Source organism: Neoarius graeffei, chromosome 15 (genome assembly GCF_027579695.1).
Source record: "Neoarius graeffei isolate fNeoGra1 chromosome 15, fNeoGra1.pri, whole genome shotgun sequence".
Taxonomy (NCBI): Eukaryota; Metazoa; Chordata; class Actinopteri; order Siluriformes; family Ariidae; genus Neoarius; species Neoarius graeffei.
The window spans coordinates 40,896,960-40,914,571 of record NC_083583.1 but is presented as its reverse complement, the minus strand read 5'-3'; the positions used below and the strand labels follow the sequence as shown (position 1 = coordinate 40,914,571).

Below are 17,612 nucleotides of genomic sequence, written 5' to 3'. Positions count from 1 at the left end.
CTTCGTTGTTGATTATTTTCCTATAACAGCATGCTGTCATGTTTTATACCTTACTTAGAAGATGGCAATATGTAACTGAGCCTTGCATTCCTGTATATCTTAATGTTCTGTGATTCTGATCAATCTCAGACCTTGTTTTCAGGACATGGTAGTAGAAACTTACTGGGTGCTACTGCAGTAGGAGCAGTGTATCAGGTGCAGAAGTGCTGCACTGTGTGTTCTTACTGGCCACTTTATTAGTTACCTTCTTCGCTGGCCACCCTTCATATACACTAGAGCTAGTTTTCCAACCACAGTCGTACCATTCCCACAACTTCTAACAAATACTATGCTTACATTACTGCTGAGCTGGGAAAAGTCCCAAAGCATTATATATATTATTCTCATTAATATATATATAATTCTCCTATATACTGTATTATGTCTACTATATTTTAATAATCACGGTATGGTATTTTGTCAATATTGTGCATCCATGCTACATGATCCTGTTTACACCTGTCTGTGTTCTGTAGCATGCAAAAGAGGCTTTATAAAAGCTCATAATGTTACTTCCTTCCTCCCACTCATCTAAATCGAGGCTTCATCCAATTGTTTTGTAGAGAAAAAAAAAGTGAACAGGATCCATGAATTCCCCTTTTTCATTGTCCTCTGTAGACTATTTATTTCCTTTGGGAAATTCTCAGCCTTCATGTAGAGAACAAAACAGTCTGTAGAAACAGACAGAGAAGTTCTAAAATTATGAAACACCAAAAAAAAAAGTAATGGATTACAGATAACATACAGCTAAGAAAATACACGCACTAAAATGTCAACTTCTACTTGAAATAAGCTTACATTTGTCTCAATTCCAAACAAAAATACTGATTCTATAATTATTAAATTGAATTTGAAAGGGAAGAGAGCTATTGCTATGGCGACAAGCTACTTAAACAGTACTGTTAATCACTGAAACCTTAGAACAGTGGGCGGAGAAACAACTGGTTTCTAACGTCCTGTTCGTCTTTCTGATTGGTTGTGGAACAGCTAACTCGAACATTTATTGGCTAAAGGTGGCATCAATCATCCGGTCTGCAAGAGCTTCGAGTTTGAAACTTTTGGTTAAAGGTGGAGTCAGTAACACAAACTCCTGTAACCGATCTGAAGAGGCGGAGGACGGACGGACAGACAGACGGACGACAACTTCTTCAATTATTCACAACGACAGTCAATAGGTTTATAGAGCTTTCCAGCTGGGATTTGTTTTCCTGACTGGTGTTTGTCAGAAGGTTGTGTTGTTGTTTGTCAGTGGTTCTAAGAGGTGCTATGAGCTGACTGGCCCGGGCTGCAGCTCTGAGATGGAGGTTTGAGGAGCGGAGGTTCAGGAGTGGATCACGGATTTGACGGCCCCCGTATCCGCTTTAAAATCGGACAGAAAGGTATCTTTTATTTATTCAGATAATATAAACAAGTTCTACATAGTTTAAAGCGTTATGCGTTCACTGACTTCACAGTGGTCTGTAAAATTATGAAACAATCCGACGTCACGGTATTGGTTTTTTTTTTTTTTTTTAAATCTTTATCTGGATAAGTGTGTGTGTGTTTGGGCTGGTGGTGAAAAGCTCTCATTACAGCCGTCCACTTTAATGGGTTAGGTTTTCATTTTAGACCCACACTATGTAGGCTATACACACAGCACACTGTAATAGCTGTTTGTGTTTTGGTGATCAGGTCATTTGCATTATACAGCACTTAAGATGCAGAAATAACACACAATTTGAGATCCAGCCTGCTACCTGTCATATAACTTTAAGTTATTGCTTTTGAATGAATAGGCCTAGCTATATGCAGAAGACACCTCATTAGACTCTTTTATTTATAACAATAATAATAATTTATATTATTATTAGATTGAACTTTTATTGATTCCTTTGGGAGGGTTCCCTCAGGGAAATTAAAATTCCAGCAGCAGCATTTACAGGATAAACAGAGAATAGAAAATAGAGAGAACTTCTAGATAAATTATTTTTTTATATATATAAAAAAAGAATAAGATCTGGGAAAAGAAAAAGAAGGGGCAGCACGGTCGTGTAGGTGGTCAGCACTGTCTCCTCACAGCAAGAAGGTTCTGGATTTGAGCCCGGCAGCTGGCGAGGGCCTTTCTGTGTGGAGTTTGCATGTTCTCCGTGTCTGCGTGGGGTTCCTTCGGGTGCTCTGGTTTCCCACACAATCCAAAGACATGCAGTTAGTTTAACGTGGGGCGGCCTTGGGCTGAAGTGCCCTTGAGCAAGGTACTTAACCCCTGACTGCTCCCCGGGCGCTGTAGTGTGGCTGCTCACTGCTCTGGGTGTGTGTGTGTTCACTGCTTCAGATGGGTTAAATGCAGAGGATGAATTTCACTGTGCTTGAAGTGTGCATGTGACATAGGTTTCTTCTTAGAAAAAAAGTCCAGCAGGAGAGGTATTGCACATTGTCCAGTATTGCTTTTTGTCAGGCTAGGCTAGGCTACTGCTCCTCTGTCCTCCTGTTACCCTTCCTTCCCCCCCAGAGAGGAGTTGTACAGTCTGATGGTGTGAGGGACAAAGGAGTTTTTAAGTCTGTTAGTCCTGCACCTGGGAAGGAGCATTTGGTCACTGAATATTGGCAGCACAGTGGTGTAGTGGTTAGCACTGTCGCCTCACAGTAAGAAGGTTCCGGGTTTGAACCCAGCAGCTGGCGAGGGCCTTTCTGTGTGGAGTTTGCATGTTCTCCTTGTGTCTGGGTGCTCTGGTTTCCCTACAGTCCAAAGGCATGCAGGTTAGGTTAATTGGTGGCTCTAAATTGACCGTGAGTGTGAATGGTTGTTTGTGTCTGTGTGTCAGCCCTGTGATGACCTGGTGACTTGTCCAGGGTGTACCCCACTTCTCGCCCATAGTCAGCTGGGATAGGCTCCAGCTTACCTGCGACCCTGTAGAACAGGATAAAGCAGCTACAGATAATGGATGGATGAATGGATGGATTGGCGGCACAGTGGTGTAGCGGTTAGTACTGTTTCCTCAGAGCAAGAAGGTTCTGGGTTTGAGCCCAGTGGCCAACGGGGGCCTTTCTGTGTGGAGTTTGCATGTTCTCCCCGTGTCCGCGTGGGTTTCCTCCGGATGCTCCGGTTTCACCCACAGTCCAAAGACGTGCAGGTTGGGCTAATTGGTAGCTCTAAATTGACCGTAGGTGTGAGTGTGAATGGTTGCTTGTGTCTCTGTGTCAGCCCTGCGATGACCTGGCGACTTGTCCAGGGTGTACACCACCTCTCGCCAGATAGGGTCACAGGCAAGCTGGATGAGCGGTTCCGGATAATCGAAGGATGGATAATATTCAGTCATGGCAGCTTCTTTGCATGTTAACTCTCAGTGCACAAAGGTAATAAACTGTACCTTTCCTTGTCCCTTAACTTTTGTACTGGTAATATGTATTTCACCTGGAAATGTCAATATAGTACAGTATACCTTTTTAAAAGTGATTTAAGTTACACAAATACAAATGTTGCACCGAATTGATGAGGAAAGATACAGTGTAGTGCCATTTTGTCTGACCGTGTACATGGAATATAGTCCTAGTTTATACTGAAATAAGCATCTATGACTCCTACAGCTATGGCAACCTGTACTTGAGAGCCTGGGTAACTTATTTACAGGGTGGAGGTGACGTCACCTGATTTACTACCCTGCAAAGTGCATGGCACCTTCATCTGTAACCCAGGAAACACCTGTGTGTGTGTGTGTGTGTGTGTGTGTGTGTGTGTGTGTGTGTGTGTGTTAGAGATGTTTCTAAATTGATGAAACCAAGTGTATTTTTGAAGGAATCATTTGTCCAAGAAATTAAACAAGAATGAAATCTTTGCTTGTATCCTGAATGTAGACAGTCAGCAGTTGTATGTGCAGTTTTCCAGTTATATGATGTTAAGGTGTTCTGTGGTTGTGAGTTAAGATTATGGGAAATCATCTGACAAAACGTAGGGGTGTCTTTGCGACCAGAGACAGCCGATGAGAAAGTTCTGGAATGTTTATCAGAAGTATTTGATTTCAATTTGTTCCAAAGTGTAACTTTTGTTACGGCGTGTGTTTAAAAGCCACTAATAGGAGGACAGTATAGGATGACTTGAAGCTCATAGGCAGCTACAAACGGCAAACTACAAAACTGTACAGTCCTTATTACCACAAGCTCAACTTTTAAGAATGTTTGTTTCTGCAACCCAAGCCTTTTTCATGCTCATTCATTGTATCAGCAGAATGGGGTAATTTTCTTTTAATAGCAAGTCTATCCTTAGAGGATCTTCATATTATCTGACATGGAGTTCACATGTGTAGTCAGTTATCAAATTCATCTAATATTTTATTGGGATCGTCTTATACAGTCTGAAAAGTAATAATCTTAAAATACACTTGTAATCATACAATCTAAAATATGCTGAGTAGCTTATCAGAAGTTACTGGTTTACGTTCACATAAGAAGGGGGGAGCTTCCTTTCCCTTGTCAAATTTTGTTGAGTTATCTGCAAGTAGTGCAATATGAAAACTATAGTCCAAACATGTCTTGGCTGAGGCGGCACGGTGGTGTGGTGGTTAGCACTGTTGTTTCACAGCAAGAAGGTTCTGGGTTTCAGCCCAGCAGCCGGCGAGGGCCTTTCTGTGTGGAGTTTGCATGTTCTCTGTGTTTGCGTGGGTTTCCTCCAGGTGCTCCGGTCCCCCCCCAACAGTCCAAAGACATGCAGGTTAGGCTAATTGGTGGCTCTAAGGTGGGGTTTACATTAGACCGTATCAGCGGATCATCAGATTAACGTTTTTAAAACGATTCGCGTGCACACAGCAACGCCAATACACAGATGCGCTCGGCTCCGCAGGCATCCTGCGCTCCAAATCACTCCGCCCTGAACAGCGAGTGCCCTCTGGAGGGTGTGCACTCCGGCCCTGCGCAGCTCACAGAGCGCGCGAGTGGAGCGCACGAGCAGTGATTCGGGACTGAGCCGCTGTGTGTGTGATCCTAGTGCATATCGGGAATGCGTGTCACTTACCACTTGCAAGTAGAAGGATGGCAAACCTAAAGACAATCATAACTACACAATGGGCAGTATTTGCATCAGTATTTGCAGTATTTTCATACTTTTATACCCTTTAATGAAAGGTGATACAAGGCGGAAGTCCGCACCGTTTTTCAGCAGTCGCGTCACATGACCAACGCCAGCGAATCAGGAAGGTGGATGTCACAGTGACGTTGTCCAATGACGACGCCAGCTAGAGCTCAGCACAGCGTATCCACGTATTCTCAATGTTTACACAGCACCGGAGCTGACACGATCTGGATTGAATACATGGACCCTGGCGGATTCCCGTTTCCCGGCGTTTCCAGGCATTTTAATGTAAACGGACAGTGCATCCGCGAAGAAAACGAGACAGATACGGTCTAATGTAAACTTGGCCTAAATTGACCATAGGTGTGAGTGTGAATGGTTGTCTCTGTGTCAGCCCTGCGATGATCTGGTGACTTGTCCAGGGTCAGCTGGGATTGGCTCCTGTGACCCTGTACAGGATAAGCAGTTACAGATAATGGATGGATGTCTTGGCTGATTTGATTAAGTTTTGTTTTTTTTTTGTTTTTTTTCCTGAAATATTCTGTTCAATGATCACCATGATCCTATATCACACTTTAGAGCTAGGTGTGTAACCATGCAGGTGTGTGTTGTTTTTTGCATGCCAGATTTAATGGTGTGGTCAGGAAATGAATGTTTCTCTTTGAGCAGCAGGATCAGTGAATCCTCCTCATCTGGCAGTTACAAAAAGGCTATTCTCTGTGTTGTTACAGAGCCTGAAAACCCTGAGAGAAAGCTTTGTCACGAGGCAAATTGTAGCTGTAAACACTGAAATGTTACTGAATAGAAACCTCACTTTCCCCCTCCCCTAACATGTACTGTAAGTGTGTTCTGCTGCACAGTGCCTCCCTCTCTCTCTGTCTGTCTGTCTGTCTGTCTGTATCTATCACACACACTCGCACACAAGAGATACTTTTGTGCAACTGCAAAGAGTACAGGAAATGCTTTTGGCTGTGGTCTCCTCCATAACATTTAGCCTAACAAATGTGCTGTGTGCATGTTCAACACAATTCCTCACACGGAAAACAAACATTCACTGAAAATCACACCTCTGAGTGTCCCAGTTTCTGGTATCTCATTGTTATGCAGCTTCTGGTCACGATCACCTTTAGCTAATTACATCCTTAGTAAGCATTTTATTTTTTCAAATTATGCAGCATGAATTATTAATCTACAGCTTGTTTTGTGGCACTCTTAAATAATTAATTATGCTGCAGGTTTCTGTAGACCTGTGTGGCCTCAATGAAAAATTGTGTATATATGCATGCATATATATTTGTTTGTTTGATAGTGAAGAGAAAGCTATGTCTGAACACGCACGTACACACACACACTCTCCTGTCACTCAAATAGAGGATTGCATTACAAACTTGGTTACATAAGCAGACCTGATGAAAGCAGCAAATCCTTTATTGCATGTAGTTTTTAGACCTCACATGCAGCATACACATTTTTGGAGCATGGAATGAGCAGGGCAAGGCGAGAGTGGAAGCAAGTATCGGGTGCATCTTGTCACACCCTTTCTTTCTCACCTGAGGCAATCAAGATGCACACCCCGAGTTGCATGTCGCACCCGGAAGCTTTCTAGTTTACAAAACTAGTTTTGTAGATGCTCTTTATCATTGAGATGGCAGCATTACATTTCCATGAAGGTGAGTTTTAGTTAATCTGCAACTTTTTTTTTTGCCTTCTATCATTCTTTTTAGTCAAACATTTTTGGAAAAACCAAGTATGCGCATGCTATTTGCTCAGCTTCACCTGTGTTTGTAATCAAGCCATACAAAGCTTTAGATACTGCATATATAACTGCTGGTGTGTGTTTAATGCTAATTGTCTAGTTTGATGTTTAATACCAGCATTGAATTCAAAGTTGTTCCTTTTCACATCATTTTATTACTGTAGCAGAACTGAGATTTTATCCATATGTATTGTAAGAACAGCTGTTGTTCCTCTTGACAGTACTTACAACCATGAAATGTTTTTATTCGCACTTGTGTAAAACTAACCACAAATGACAGTGCTTGACAGTTGGTTGCTGCCCAGTAGTTCCTTGGACAAAGTTCAAAACCATATTCCTGCACCACAGTTGGCAATGTTATCATGTCTTAGTAGAAACTTGCCTCTGAATTTCAATACAGAGTGCATGCGTGCTATAAGGTTGCCTTAACTTCTTTAAAAATGCGTACCACGCTGGCGTAGGTGCCACGCCCCTCTTTTTTTTTTTTTTTTTTTTAAAGAAATCTCAGGCTTTCTTGGCCTTCAAATATGTCTGGGATCCTCATTACCTCATTGAGAGACACTGTTGACGTGTAAAATGTGCTGTAAGTGGTGTTTTATGGTAGCAAAGTAATTCAGTGAGCTTTAAATTTTGACCTGCTTTTGCTCCTTTTAAAGTTGCTACTCTGTTCTCGTCTCTGCTTTTTGCAATGAAGAGCTTGTATCTCTTCAACCTTGCCTCACCTTGTGAGTTTTATTCAAAGGATTCCACCTTTGATCCGGGTGATGTTATTCAGGCTGGGTAAAGCAGTGGCTTCTTCAAAGGAGGAGAAAGGCAGATTTATGTGTTGCATCCACATGAGTTTGTCTCCATTTATGACCAAAAGCTGATTAGACATGTGCTTTGAAATTCATGCAAAAGAGACGGGTGCAATATGAAGATATGTTATCAGTATTTGATACCGCAACGGCGTTCTTTTTTTTTTTTTTCTTTTTTTCCTCATTTTTTATTTGCCAAACACACACAATTAAATACAGCAAATATGTTATATAGCCCCATATATGCAATACCTCCCCAAATCCCACACCTCCTGACATAGTATCATACCTGTCAACTTTGAGGTTTGAAAAAAAAAAAGGGATATTTCCCAGATTTTAACTCAAAATAAGGGAAAATTTCGGAAAGTCGAACTTTCTGAAAATTTCAGAAAGTCAGTAATCGAACTGACTTTTCTTCACAAAATTAAATTCGTCCTGCCATTTGGGCAAGTAGCGGCAATACACCTTTTTTGGTTTTGCCTCGCTCCTTTCTTTATTCATGTCTCTAGTCTCGCCGTCTACTGAAACTCGCTCCCTGAGGAAAGAATCACGACCATCTTTTAGTTTTGTGAGAAGTTCCGAGCAGTGACCGTGGTCAGACTATAGATTTACATAGAAGACTAGATGCCTCGTCCCCGTTGCCCGTCAACGAAGTCGAACGTCCGCACATGGCGGCCATCTTGCCTCAGACAGCTGGCTTACCCATTACATTGTGTTGGTAGCGATATGTACTTTTCAGATGACCGTAACTTCCTCAAATTTCAATCGATATTCAAACGGTTTGGTTTGTTATATAAAACAAACAAATGGAAGTATGTATTTATGATATTAATGATGAATAATCATTTTATGTTTTAAAAAAATACGCATAGCTTGGCGAAAATATTTCAGTCTACTACAGACTGTAAGACAGGATGCATGCTGAAATTCCTCTGCTGTGAGAAGCCTAACACTGCATACTTGTGGATAACTGCGGCCTTAGGACAAATAATCATACAATTTATTTCCAATTTTTAGTGAAAATATTTTTACATGTGATAGGGCCGTAGGGGAAGCTAAAGTTAAATAAACAGCTTACTCACTTCTGAAACTTCAGAAATACTTCATCCACCTCAAAAACCTAATGCACTCACAGCATAGCATAATAACACATTTAAACTCACATCACAGAATAATAACAAATGTAAACTCACATCACAGCATAATAACAAATGCACTGCCCGAGTAAGTAATAGTATGAAACAGTGACAGCGACTCACGGTAGTTTGTGACAAAAAAAGTACTTAATTAACCACGTGGTTATACTTCCAAGGATAAAAAGATATCTTTACATTTACAAAAAGAACATTCAAAACTGATTATCATGTCAAAGTCAATATATGTTAGCACAGAAGATTGAAATTTCATTTGACTAGGCTCCAATGTGCAGTTAAAATAAAACTAAACATACTGATATAAACAGCTACAGTTAAAACACAGACACATCAGCTTGTCATCAAAGTCAGTACTTTGATTTCCTGTAAATCACAATGTGAGTGCTGGGCTGTGCTTGCGTAAGTCTTCATACCCCTTGTCTGTGGTAAGATGGCCGCCCTGTGCTGACGTTCTGGAATACGCGGTGAGGAATCTAGTCTTCTCTGTAAATCTATGGGTCAGACTAGCGCTATGGTTCTGACAGTCTTCTTCACAGACATGCAATTAAAATCAATGTGTAATTACTAGACTGCCACCTGCTGTACTGGAGAGGGCGGGGACGTGAATTCATGGCCCGACTTCCTGCTGTAAACTCCTGTCAAAGGCGCGTCATGAATTCTGGACCTACCGACTTTTATATAATGTGAAAATACGGGATATTTTCGGGAAAATAAAAAAACGGGAAGACAGCGGGAAATAAGTCAAAATAAGGGATTTCCCGGGAAGAACGGGAGGGTTGACAGGTATGCATAGTATCAAGACAGTCACAGACATGAAATGTCTACATCAACAGCAGGTCTTTCAGCTTGGAAATCAAGTCCTCCCACATTGATATTGTATGTGGCTGAGCATTATTTATTCTTGCTGACAACTCCATGTAGGATATGTCCAAGAATGTCCGTAGCCAGTGATTAGTGGAAATGTCATGAGGGGACTTCCAGCGCTGGACAATGATCTTTTTGGCTGCTGTGAGCCCTGCAAGCCATACCTTGCAATCTCTTTCTGCAAGGGAGAGATGGGAATCATCATTTAAAAGGTGCACAGCTGGGTTCAGAGGGAACTGAACTCCTGTTAAAAAACTGTAATTGTTTCAGTTACCTTTCTCCACAGTCCAGATACCTCTGGGCACTCCCACATGACATGTAAAAAGGAGCAATATGGATCAGACACAAATCCCGGCGTTGTTGAATTCTTGAAGCTAATGCTGTCGGTCCTGGCTTAGTTTATTAACTTTCTATAACAGCAATTCCTGTTTAAATAGTGATGTTTGCAAGGCAAATTACAAATACCGACCAACAACTACTACTTCTCTCCCCCCCCCCCCCCCCATACGCTATCACTTCCTAAAGTAACAATTTACATGCTGATTTGTATGGGGGATGCTCCACATGATCAAATCATAATCTAAAAAAAATTCTTTGCTAAAATAAATTGATCATTGAAGTATGGCGATGTTTTCTGGAAGATGTTTGTTTAGCATTTAGGAGTCTTCAGCGTCAACTTTGTCTCAGGCAGAATGTTTTCTGTCATGGTAAAGTCTTAAAGGAGTACGCCACCCCCAAGTGAAATTGAGTCAATCCCTGCAGTCCCTAGAGTTGGATGAGTGAGCCAAAACGTTTTGTAGCCGACCATGCAGCACCATGCAGCACCACCATGCAGCACCACAACTTCCGTCAATACACCAGTGTTACCAGGGAAACCAGGGTTTTCAGGTGCTGCGTGGTGTCTTTGCGCCTGCAGCGGTGCTTTGCCTGTGCTGTGGCCGAAAATAGTTCCAGATATAAATTGGTCTAGTAAATCCCTTCGTGTTAATTTGCATTGATGTGTACTCGATGTGAATGTACAGGTCATGAGAAATAATTATAAAAAATCGAGTTATTTGATTCACTTTTGCAACGACAATGCTAGCTGGACACGCCGGATTACAGCGACTACGCTAAGCTAAAGCTAACCGGGACGTTTCCAGATCAGGACAATGGCTGGGTCGGCTACAAAACGCTTTGGCTCACTCATCCAACTCTAGGGACTGCAGGGATTGACTCAATTTCACTTGGGGGTGGCGTACTCCTTTAAGGACAGAATTTAGCTGCTTGTGGTTTCTGTGAAACATGAGCTGCCTTTTTTTTTTTTTTTTTGTCTTATTAAAATTTAGATGTCTAGAGTAAAGGAATGCAATAATGTGGGTTAGTTCTTTTAATATAGACGGAGTATGCTGAAGCTTCTAGGGTTATGTTTGGAGTTGCTAAAAATTTAATTAAATTCCTCCAAATATTTGTTTCTAAGCATTATATTAAAATGCAAATATACAATCTATTTCCTACTCCATGTGCCATTTTAGTATATGAACTCCATTTTAAAAATTGAATTTTTTTTTTTTTTTTTTGCTTGCTTTAAAAGGTCTTGTGGGTCTACACTGGGCTGTGAAATAAAGCCACTTCCTGTAGTGCTGTTGTAATGATGGATTAGCTTTGGTTTTATGTTTTGACTGCTGCAGACTCAACAATCTCATTGGTTGCTGCCTGGTGATTTTCGCTTCTCCATTGCAAAAAGAAAAATATATATTCTCTCCACTCTCATTGCCTGCCTTGTGCTGTTTTGACTTTGCTTTGCATATGTTGTAAATCTGTATGAATAAATGTAAAGTGCTTTCCCAAATGCAATGAACATTCCTTCATGTTCATATTACTATAATATTAACTGCTGTCTGTGTAACTGTTTTTATTAAAATAGAATAAGTCTCGTATTGATGTATAATTTAATTACCTCCCCAATGCAGTGCACAATAGTTATTCCAGCAATCTGAAAACCAGATTTGCTTTCTTAGAGACATTCACCGTTACTGAGCCAAACAATGTTTTTTCTGAGGCGAGTGCGTAGTGATTTTTAGATATGAAATCTACAGAATGCGTCGGTGGAAAAAAACCTAAAGAAGAAAAGGTCACACAGTAAACATGCCTTGTCTGATTCACTACATTTGAGAAGGGGGAAAATTTTTCCTCTTATCCAGTTCAGAAATCAATTTTTGGATGCACATCAAATCCTCTTATTGTTTTGCTAGCGAGTCGTGTCTTCTTGAGGTTTAGCTTGAGCAAAATAAATGTTGTTTTGGCCATATGCTAAACTCTTTTGAAATGTGTAATTTCCATTAGACACAGTTTTGGAAAGTGAAGACTTTCTGACTCTGAAATTACAGTTCAGTTCTCATACAGTTTTAATTTATTTTGAAGTACTATGCAATGACTAAGTCTGGAATGGTTTTCATGGCCTCACTGTGATCAACATGCAGGAGCCCTCTTTCAGCTTTTGACACAAAGTACACAAAGGTGATGGGGATTTTATTTTTTCTTCCCTCTCCTTCTCCTCCTCTGTGTCTCTTGACAAGTCTGTGATTGTAATGAGAGAGAATAAATGCTATGGATGCTGGGTTTGGTTTAAAAGATTTCATCATATCTAATGGTACGTATTTGTAGGGCGCAGAAGCTCTAGTATAAAGCTCTATAAAGAAGATAGTGGCTTTGTTGTGCAAAAATTGTTGGAGATCAGAGAGAGACACAGACAGAACTGGAATGTGCACCAGCATGTTTTCCGTTTGGCAGGATATTGAGTGGAGAGCAAATCAATATCCATCCAACTCCTCAGAAAATTAAATGACACCAGTGACATGGCTCTCCAGAATAGATGTATTCAGTCTGTCTTGGTGGCAAGTTTGTGTGTATGTGAGCAGTATGGATTAAGAAGAGATTTAAAAAAAAAAGTTTGTTTAATGCAAACACAGTATCTTGTCATGGCGGCACGGTGGTGTAGTGGTTAGCGCTGTCGCCTCACAGCAAGAAGGTCCTGGGTTCGAGCCCCGGGGCCGGCAAGGGCCTTTCTGTGTGGAGTTTGCATGTTCTCCCCGTGTCCGCGTGGGTTTCCTCCGGGTGCTCCGGTTTCCCCCACAGTCCAAAGACATGCAGGTTAGGTTAACTGGTGACTCTAAATTGACCGTAGGTGTGAATGTGAGTGTGAATGGTTGTCTGTGTCTATGTGTCAGCCCTGTGATGACCTGGCGACTTGTCAAGGGTGTACCCCGCCTTTCGCCCATAGTCAGCTGGGATAGGCTCCAGCTTGCCTGTGACCCTGTAGAACAGGATAAAGCGGCTAGAGATAATGAGATGAGATGAGTATCTTGTCATTATTTAACCCCCCACCCCTGCCAGTCTCTGAGTTATAGAAGGCTGGAATCTATAATGGATCCATAATCCTTTGCAAATACTCAGGTGTTTTTCATCTGTAGGGTCAGTCTCAATAATATCCCAATCCCACTCTCAGTGAAAACCATAAAGTTTCTGTTATTATGCTGTAATGTGGTCCTGTGGGAATGGGAGTAAAATGGCAAAGTAGAAACAATAACCTACCCCCTGTCAACCTAGTAATATTTTACGGAAATCTTTTGTCTCCAATGGGGATCGGAACAATCAGATTTGTTGATTCGTTGTGGTGTAGCTGGTGGTGACATAAATGATGGTGATATGACGACGCTACTCAAACTGCCTCATAGGCGGCAAACTCAAAACGAACAAACGTTGGCAGAGGGAGCACCATATCCACGGGGAAACGTTTCAAGATCTAACACGGATGGCTGAAAGTGCAGATAGAAGTGAACCCAAAAAAAAGGGCTGGGTTTTTTTTTTTGGGGTACATAGTACCAGTCAGGTCCTTTTTGTAATGCAATGTTTTTTTCTTTTTTATTAATTAAAAGATGCTTTTGTGTCTTAAAGTAATGGACTGTTGTTTCTCTTTACTTACTTGAGTGGTTTTTGACACATGGATGACTACAGTTGTGGAATAGGGCTTATTATTATTATTATTATTATTAATTTATTTTTTTACTGTTTGATCTCAAATGCTTTAAAAAGGCAAGAAATTGCACTAACCTTTGACGAGACACATCTGTTAATTGAAAGTCATTCCAGGTGACTACCTCATGAAGGTGGTTAAGATACTGCGAGTAGTGTGCAATGTGTCAAGGTAAATGCTGGCTACTTTGAAGAAGCTAAAATATGAAACTTTTTAATTTACCCCATAATTCCATGTGTTTTCATGTCTTCAGTATTGTTCGACAATGTAGAAAAGTCAAAATACAGAAAAACTGGAGTACGTGTGTCGTCTGGATTTTGACTGGTACTGTATGTTGTACAATCATTCTGCCACAGAAAAAGAGCGGTTCAAAGAAATCGTTGAAAGCCGTGTGTATAAGTTGTGATGCTGAACATGTTGCTATGGGGATATGTGTACTAATGTTTCCATATGCTTTCACACAGGTTATTCTGGGTAAACATCTGCTATAGTAATTTGGATGCATAAGCATTGTTTGAAAAATGTTAGCGCAGTTTGTCCCACTCCAATCTCTTCACCACCCCCACACCCCTGCTGGATAATCATGTCTTATTTTGTACTATTTCCAGAAAACATGGACTCCTTCAGCACAAAAAACCTGGCCCTGCAAGCCCAGAAGAAGCTCATGAGCAAGATGGCTAACAAGACAGTGGCCAACCTTTTCATTGATGACACGAGCAGCGAGGTGCTGGATGAGCTGTACCGTGCTACCAAGGAGTACACGCGCAACCGCAAGGAAGCACAGAAGATAATTAAGAACCTCATCAAGATGGTGGTCAAATTGGGCGTGCTGTACCGCAACGGGCAGTTCAGTGGGGAGGAGCTTCTGCTCATCGAGCGCTTCCGAAAGAAGGTGCACACGCTGGCCATGACCGCAGTCAGTTTCCACCAGATTGACTTTACCTTTGACCGGCGTGTCATGAGCAGCCTCCTGAACGACTGCCGTGAGCTGCTGCACCAGGCTATCAACAGGCACCTCACAGCCAAATCACATGCCCGTGTCAACCATGTCTTCAACCACTTCTCCGACTGTGACTTCCTGGCTGCACTCTACAGCCCCTCTGAGGTCTACCGTGCCCACCTGCAGAGGATCTGTGATGGAGTGAACAAAATGCTGGACGAAGGCAACCTTTGACCCTCCATTTTGTCTCACTGAGATTATATTATGATTGGGGGGGGTTTGTATGTGAATATTTTTGCATTTTATATTTTTTGTTCCACCACACCCAGCCTCAACTTCAGCAAAGTGCTTTCTGACTCATTGTTCTTTTTCTGGGTGAGCTAAACAGCTGCATGTTTTCCACAACAATGCAACACCCTCGGTTAAATCATTAAAAGAAGGGCATAACCCAGACTTTAAACACTCTCACTTGTATCTGGAACAACTATTCAGGTGCTGGTTGAGTTTTAACGTTGAAGTAGCACATGAACATGCTTTCTCAAAGTTCCTTTCTTCTTGTTGAGAAATTTTACAATGTGTAATTTCATGTACTATATAATAATTAAGCCGAAGGAGACTTTACAGTATTTCTTGAGCATTAGATTTGAGGTTTACGTTGTACACTTTTTTTTTTCTTCTTTATCTGGTGAGAAAAATAACACGTCAGCTCCAGTTGTCCTCAGAAACCCAGTGTAAGCAATCTCTCTCAATGCAAACATTTTTAGCCTTTCATGTTTTTAATATCTGTAGAAGTCACATGAGAATGCGGGAATAGAATTGAGCTTTATGTGGATGAGAAACCGGTTTAGTGAAGTCTGAAATGGTCCTGTATCAGCAAGTCCTTGTCAAGCTTTTATTAAATTTTTTTTTTGGCTGTAACAGATGACCTTTTCACCCTGATGCAGTTCCTTTAATGGGAATGAAGGCAAAATGAGCATGTTTCGTTGTACTATTATTTCATAACTTTATATATAATGTTTTTAATACTGAGCCTTTTTTTCTGTTGTACTTTTTTTGTGTGTGTGGCTGTCGGTGAGTTACTAATTACCTCTATGGCTCTGATGTAAGACACAGGGTAAAAATGAAGCAGCTCCATCAGAGATGCAAAGCAGAATTTTATTTTAAATGCAGGGAGGAACAAACCCTCATAGGAATGCTGATCTAGGCGTTAAAGTTCCCAGCAGTAGCACATGACACTCAAGTAGCCTGTGTTCTAACATATTAAAGATGTGCGACATAAGTTGACTTTGAACTTGACCACTTCCATTTCCCTGATAACTTGCAGATGTTGAATGAAGGACCTCAGTGAGCAGGGTTCTCTTTATAGGTGCTCTGAAACTGTGGAAATGACTTGCAGGCTGTTATGAATCATGGTGATACAAGTGTTTGCTTTGAAAGTTTTATCAACATCTTGCATCACGTATCTATAACCAAACATGGGTGTCAACATGACTACTCTCAATCCAAAGAGATATGCAAACCATATGTTTTACAGCATGTGTGCACTTATCTATAGTGTTTTGTCTGATTTTTTTATTTTATATGTATGTAAATTTTGAATGTGTCCCCAGCTGACATTAAAGGTAATGGTGATGAAGGCAATAAGCTTGAAGCTGACCTAAAACCCCACCTAATTGTAAACACAGCACTTCTCAGGATTGAAGCTTACTGGCGCTCAAAAGGATTAAAAAGTCCAGAATTGCTTACCTCCAATTTCAATGGACAGTTTAAAGACGTCTTCCATCTTTCTGGTTTCATCCTTCCCCCCCCCCCTTGGATCCCTTGTTTTGTCTGATATGCCTTCACTTTTCCAGACCTATTGTAGAGAAGTACGTACATATATTTCAGTGTGCATATATAAAGGAATGTTTTGGGTTTTTTTAAATTGAACCATTGTTTGTTTTCTCTCTTCCCCCCCCAAAAAAAAAAATTTTTTTTTTTTTTTAAACGAGCTATTTAGCCCTCATCAGGCTTTGTCAGGCCTGGGTAAAATCCTCCTAATCCACAAACTGTGTAACTGCTTTTTATGGCTATGATGATATGCTTAAGCAAATCGGCTCTTTTCTTTACCTCATATGGTCACACAGATCCAAACTAGAGCGATGTGAGATCTGATTACCTGTGTTTAGGTTGCACTGCAGAAGGCTGTAGTTCATGACTCAATCCTCTTGACTTTTTTTTTTTTAAAGCTAACTTGTATTTAGAGAAGCTGTTGGTTTGGGAGTCAGTTCCTGAAAGACTAGCAGAAGTGAAAAAAGAAATGAGCTACTGCGCCTGAAAATGAGTCTGCTTATTGACATCCATATCTCTTGCGTTGTGTGTGTGTGTGTGTGTGTATAGGAATCCAATTTAGAACAAGAATGCTGACAGAATACTGTTCATTTAACAGTTGATAAGGTTCAATATAGTACCGTGGTACGTTAGCGAAAGGACATTTTCAGTGTGAAGAATGAACCGAGAGCCGTGCCTGTGGAAGCAGGAGGCTATGAAAACGTCTGCACGCACTCCGTCACTTATTATTCCCCTCACAGCTTGCGGATTGCCTAGGTGACATCCTCTCCATCCTGTATGCCGTTGCCTCTCCCCCAGGCTGCTGCTACTTGAGATACGACAGTTACCTGAGACTCAGCTTCTTAAGACAGTCAAATTCTTTTTGTTTTCTTTCAACTCGAAGATCATCCTCCAAGAATAGTCAAGACTGGAATGTTTGTCATGAGCTGAAAGTGCTGAGGAAAAGCCAGAAGTGATGCAAAAAAAGATGGATTGTGTTTGCAAATATATTTAACATTCTGAAGGTTTCTAAAAGTTATAAACAAACGGCAAGGTCAAAATGAGTAAGGCTTGAAAGGTTTGTTCCTTTTCAAGGCTCAGATGTATTTAATTAAAACGGTTCCCCAGTAGTCCTGCACAACATATAATGTCCATAAATGTTTGGACATTTTTTTTTTTTTTTTTTAATTGCAGCAC

The 17,612-nt window shown here is 41.0% G+C and overlaps 1 protein-coding gene across 3 annotated transcripts; it reads left to right on the top strand.

Moving 5' to 3' along the window:
* Positions 1-1,096: 1,096 nt before the first annotated feature.
* Positions 1,097-16,535, top strand: tnfaip8l1 (tumor necrosis factor, alpha-induced protein 8-like 1). 3 transcript variants are annotated; one of them, XM_060941326.1, is made up of 3 exons: positions 1,097-1,418; positions 3,221-3,372; positions 14,275-16,535. In XM_060941326.1, exon 3 carries the CDS (start codon positions 14,280-14,282, stop codon positions 14,838-14,840), a length of 561 nt encoding a protein of 186 aa, XP_060797309.1. In that variant the 5' UTR covers positions 1,097-1,418; positions 3,221-3,372; positions 14,275-14,279; the 3' UTR covers positions 14,841-16,535. The 3 variants fall into 3 exon arrangements, with proteins under 3 accessions (XP_060797309.1, XP_060797308.1, XP_060797307.1); XM_060941325.1 differs by lacking the exon at positions 3,221-3,372; XM_060941324.1 differs by lacking the exons at positions 1,097-1,418; positions 3,221-3,372 and adding an exon at positions 6,510-6,750.
* The last annotated feature ends 1,077 nt before the right edge of the window (positions 16,536-17,612 follow it).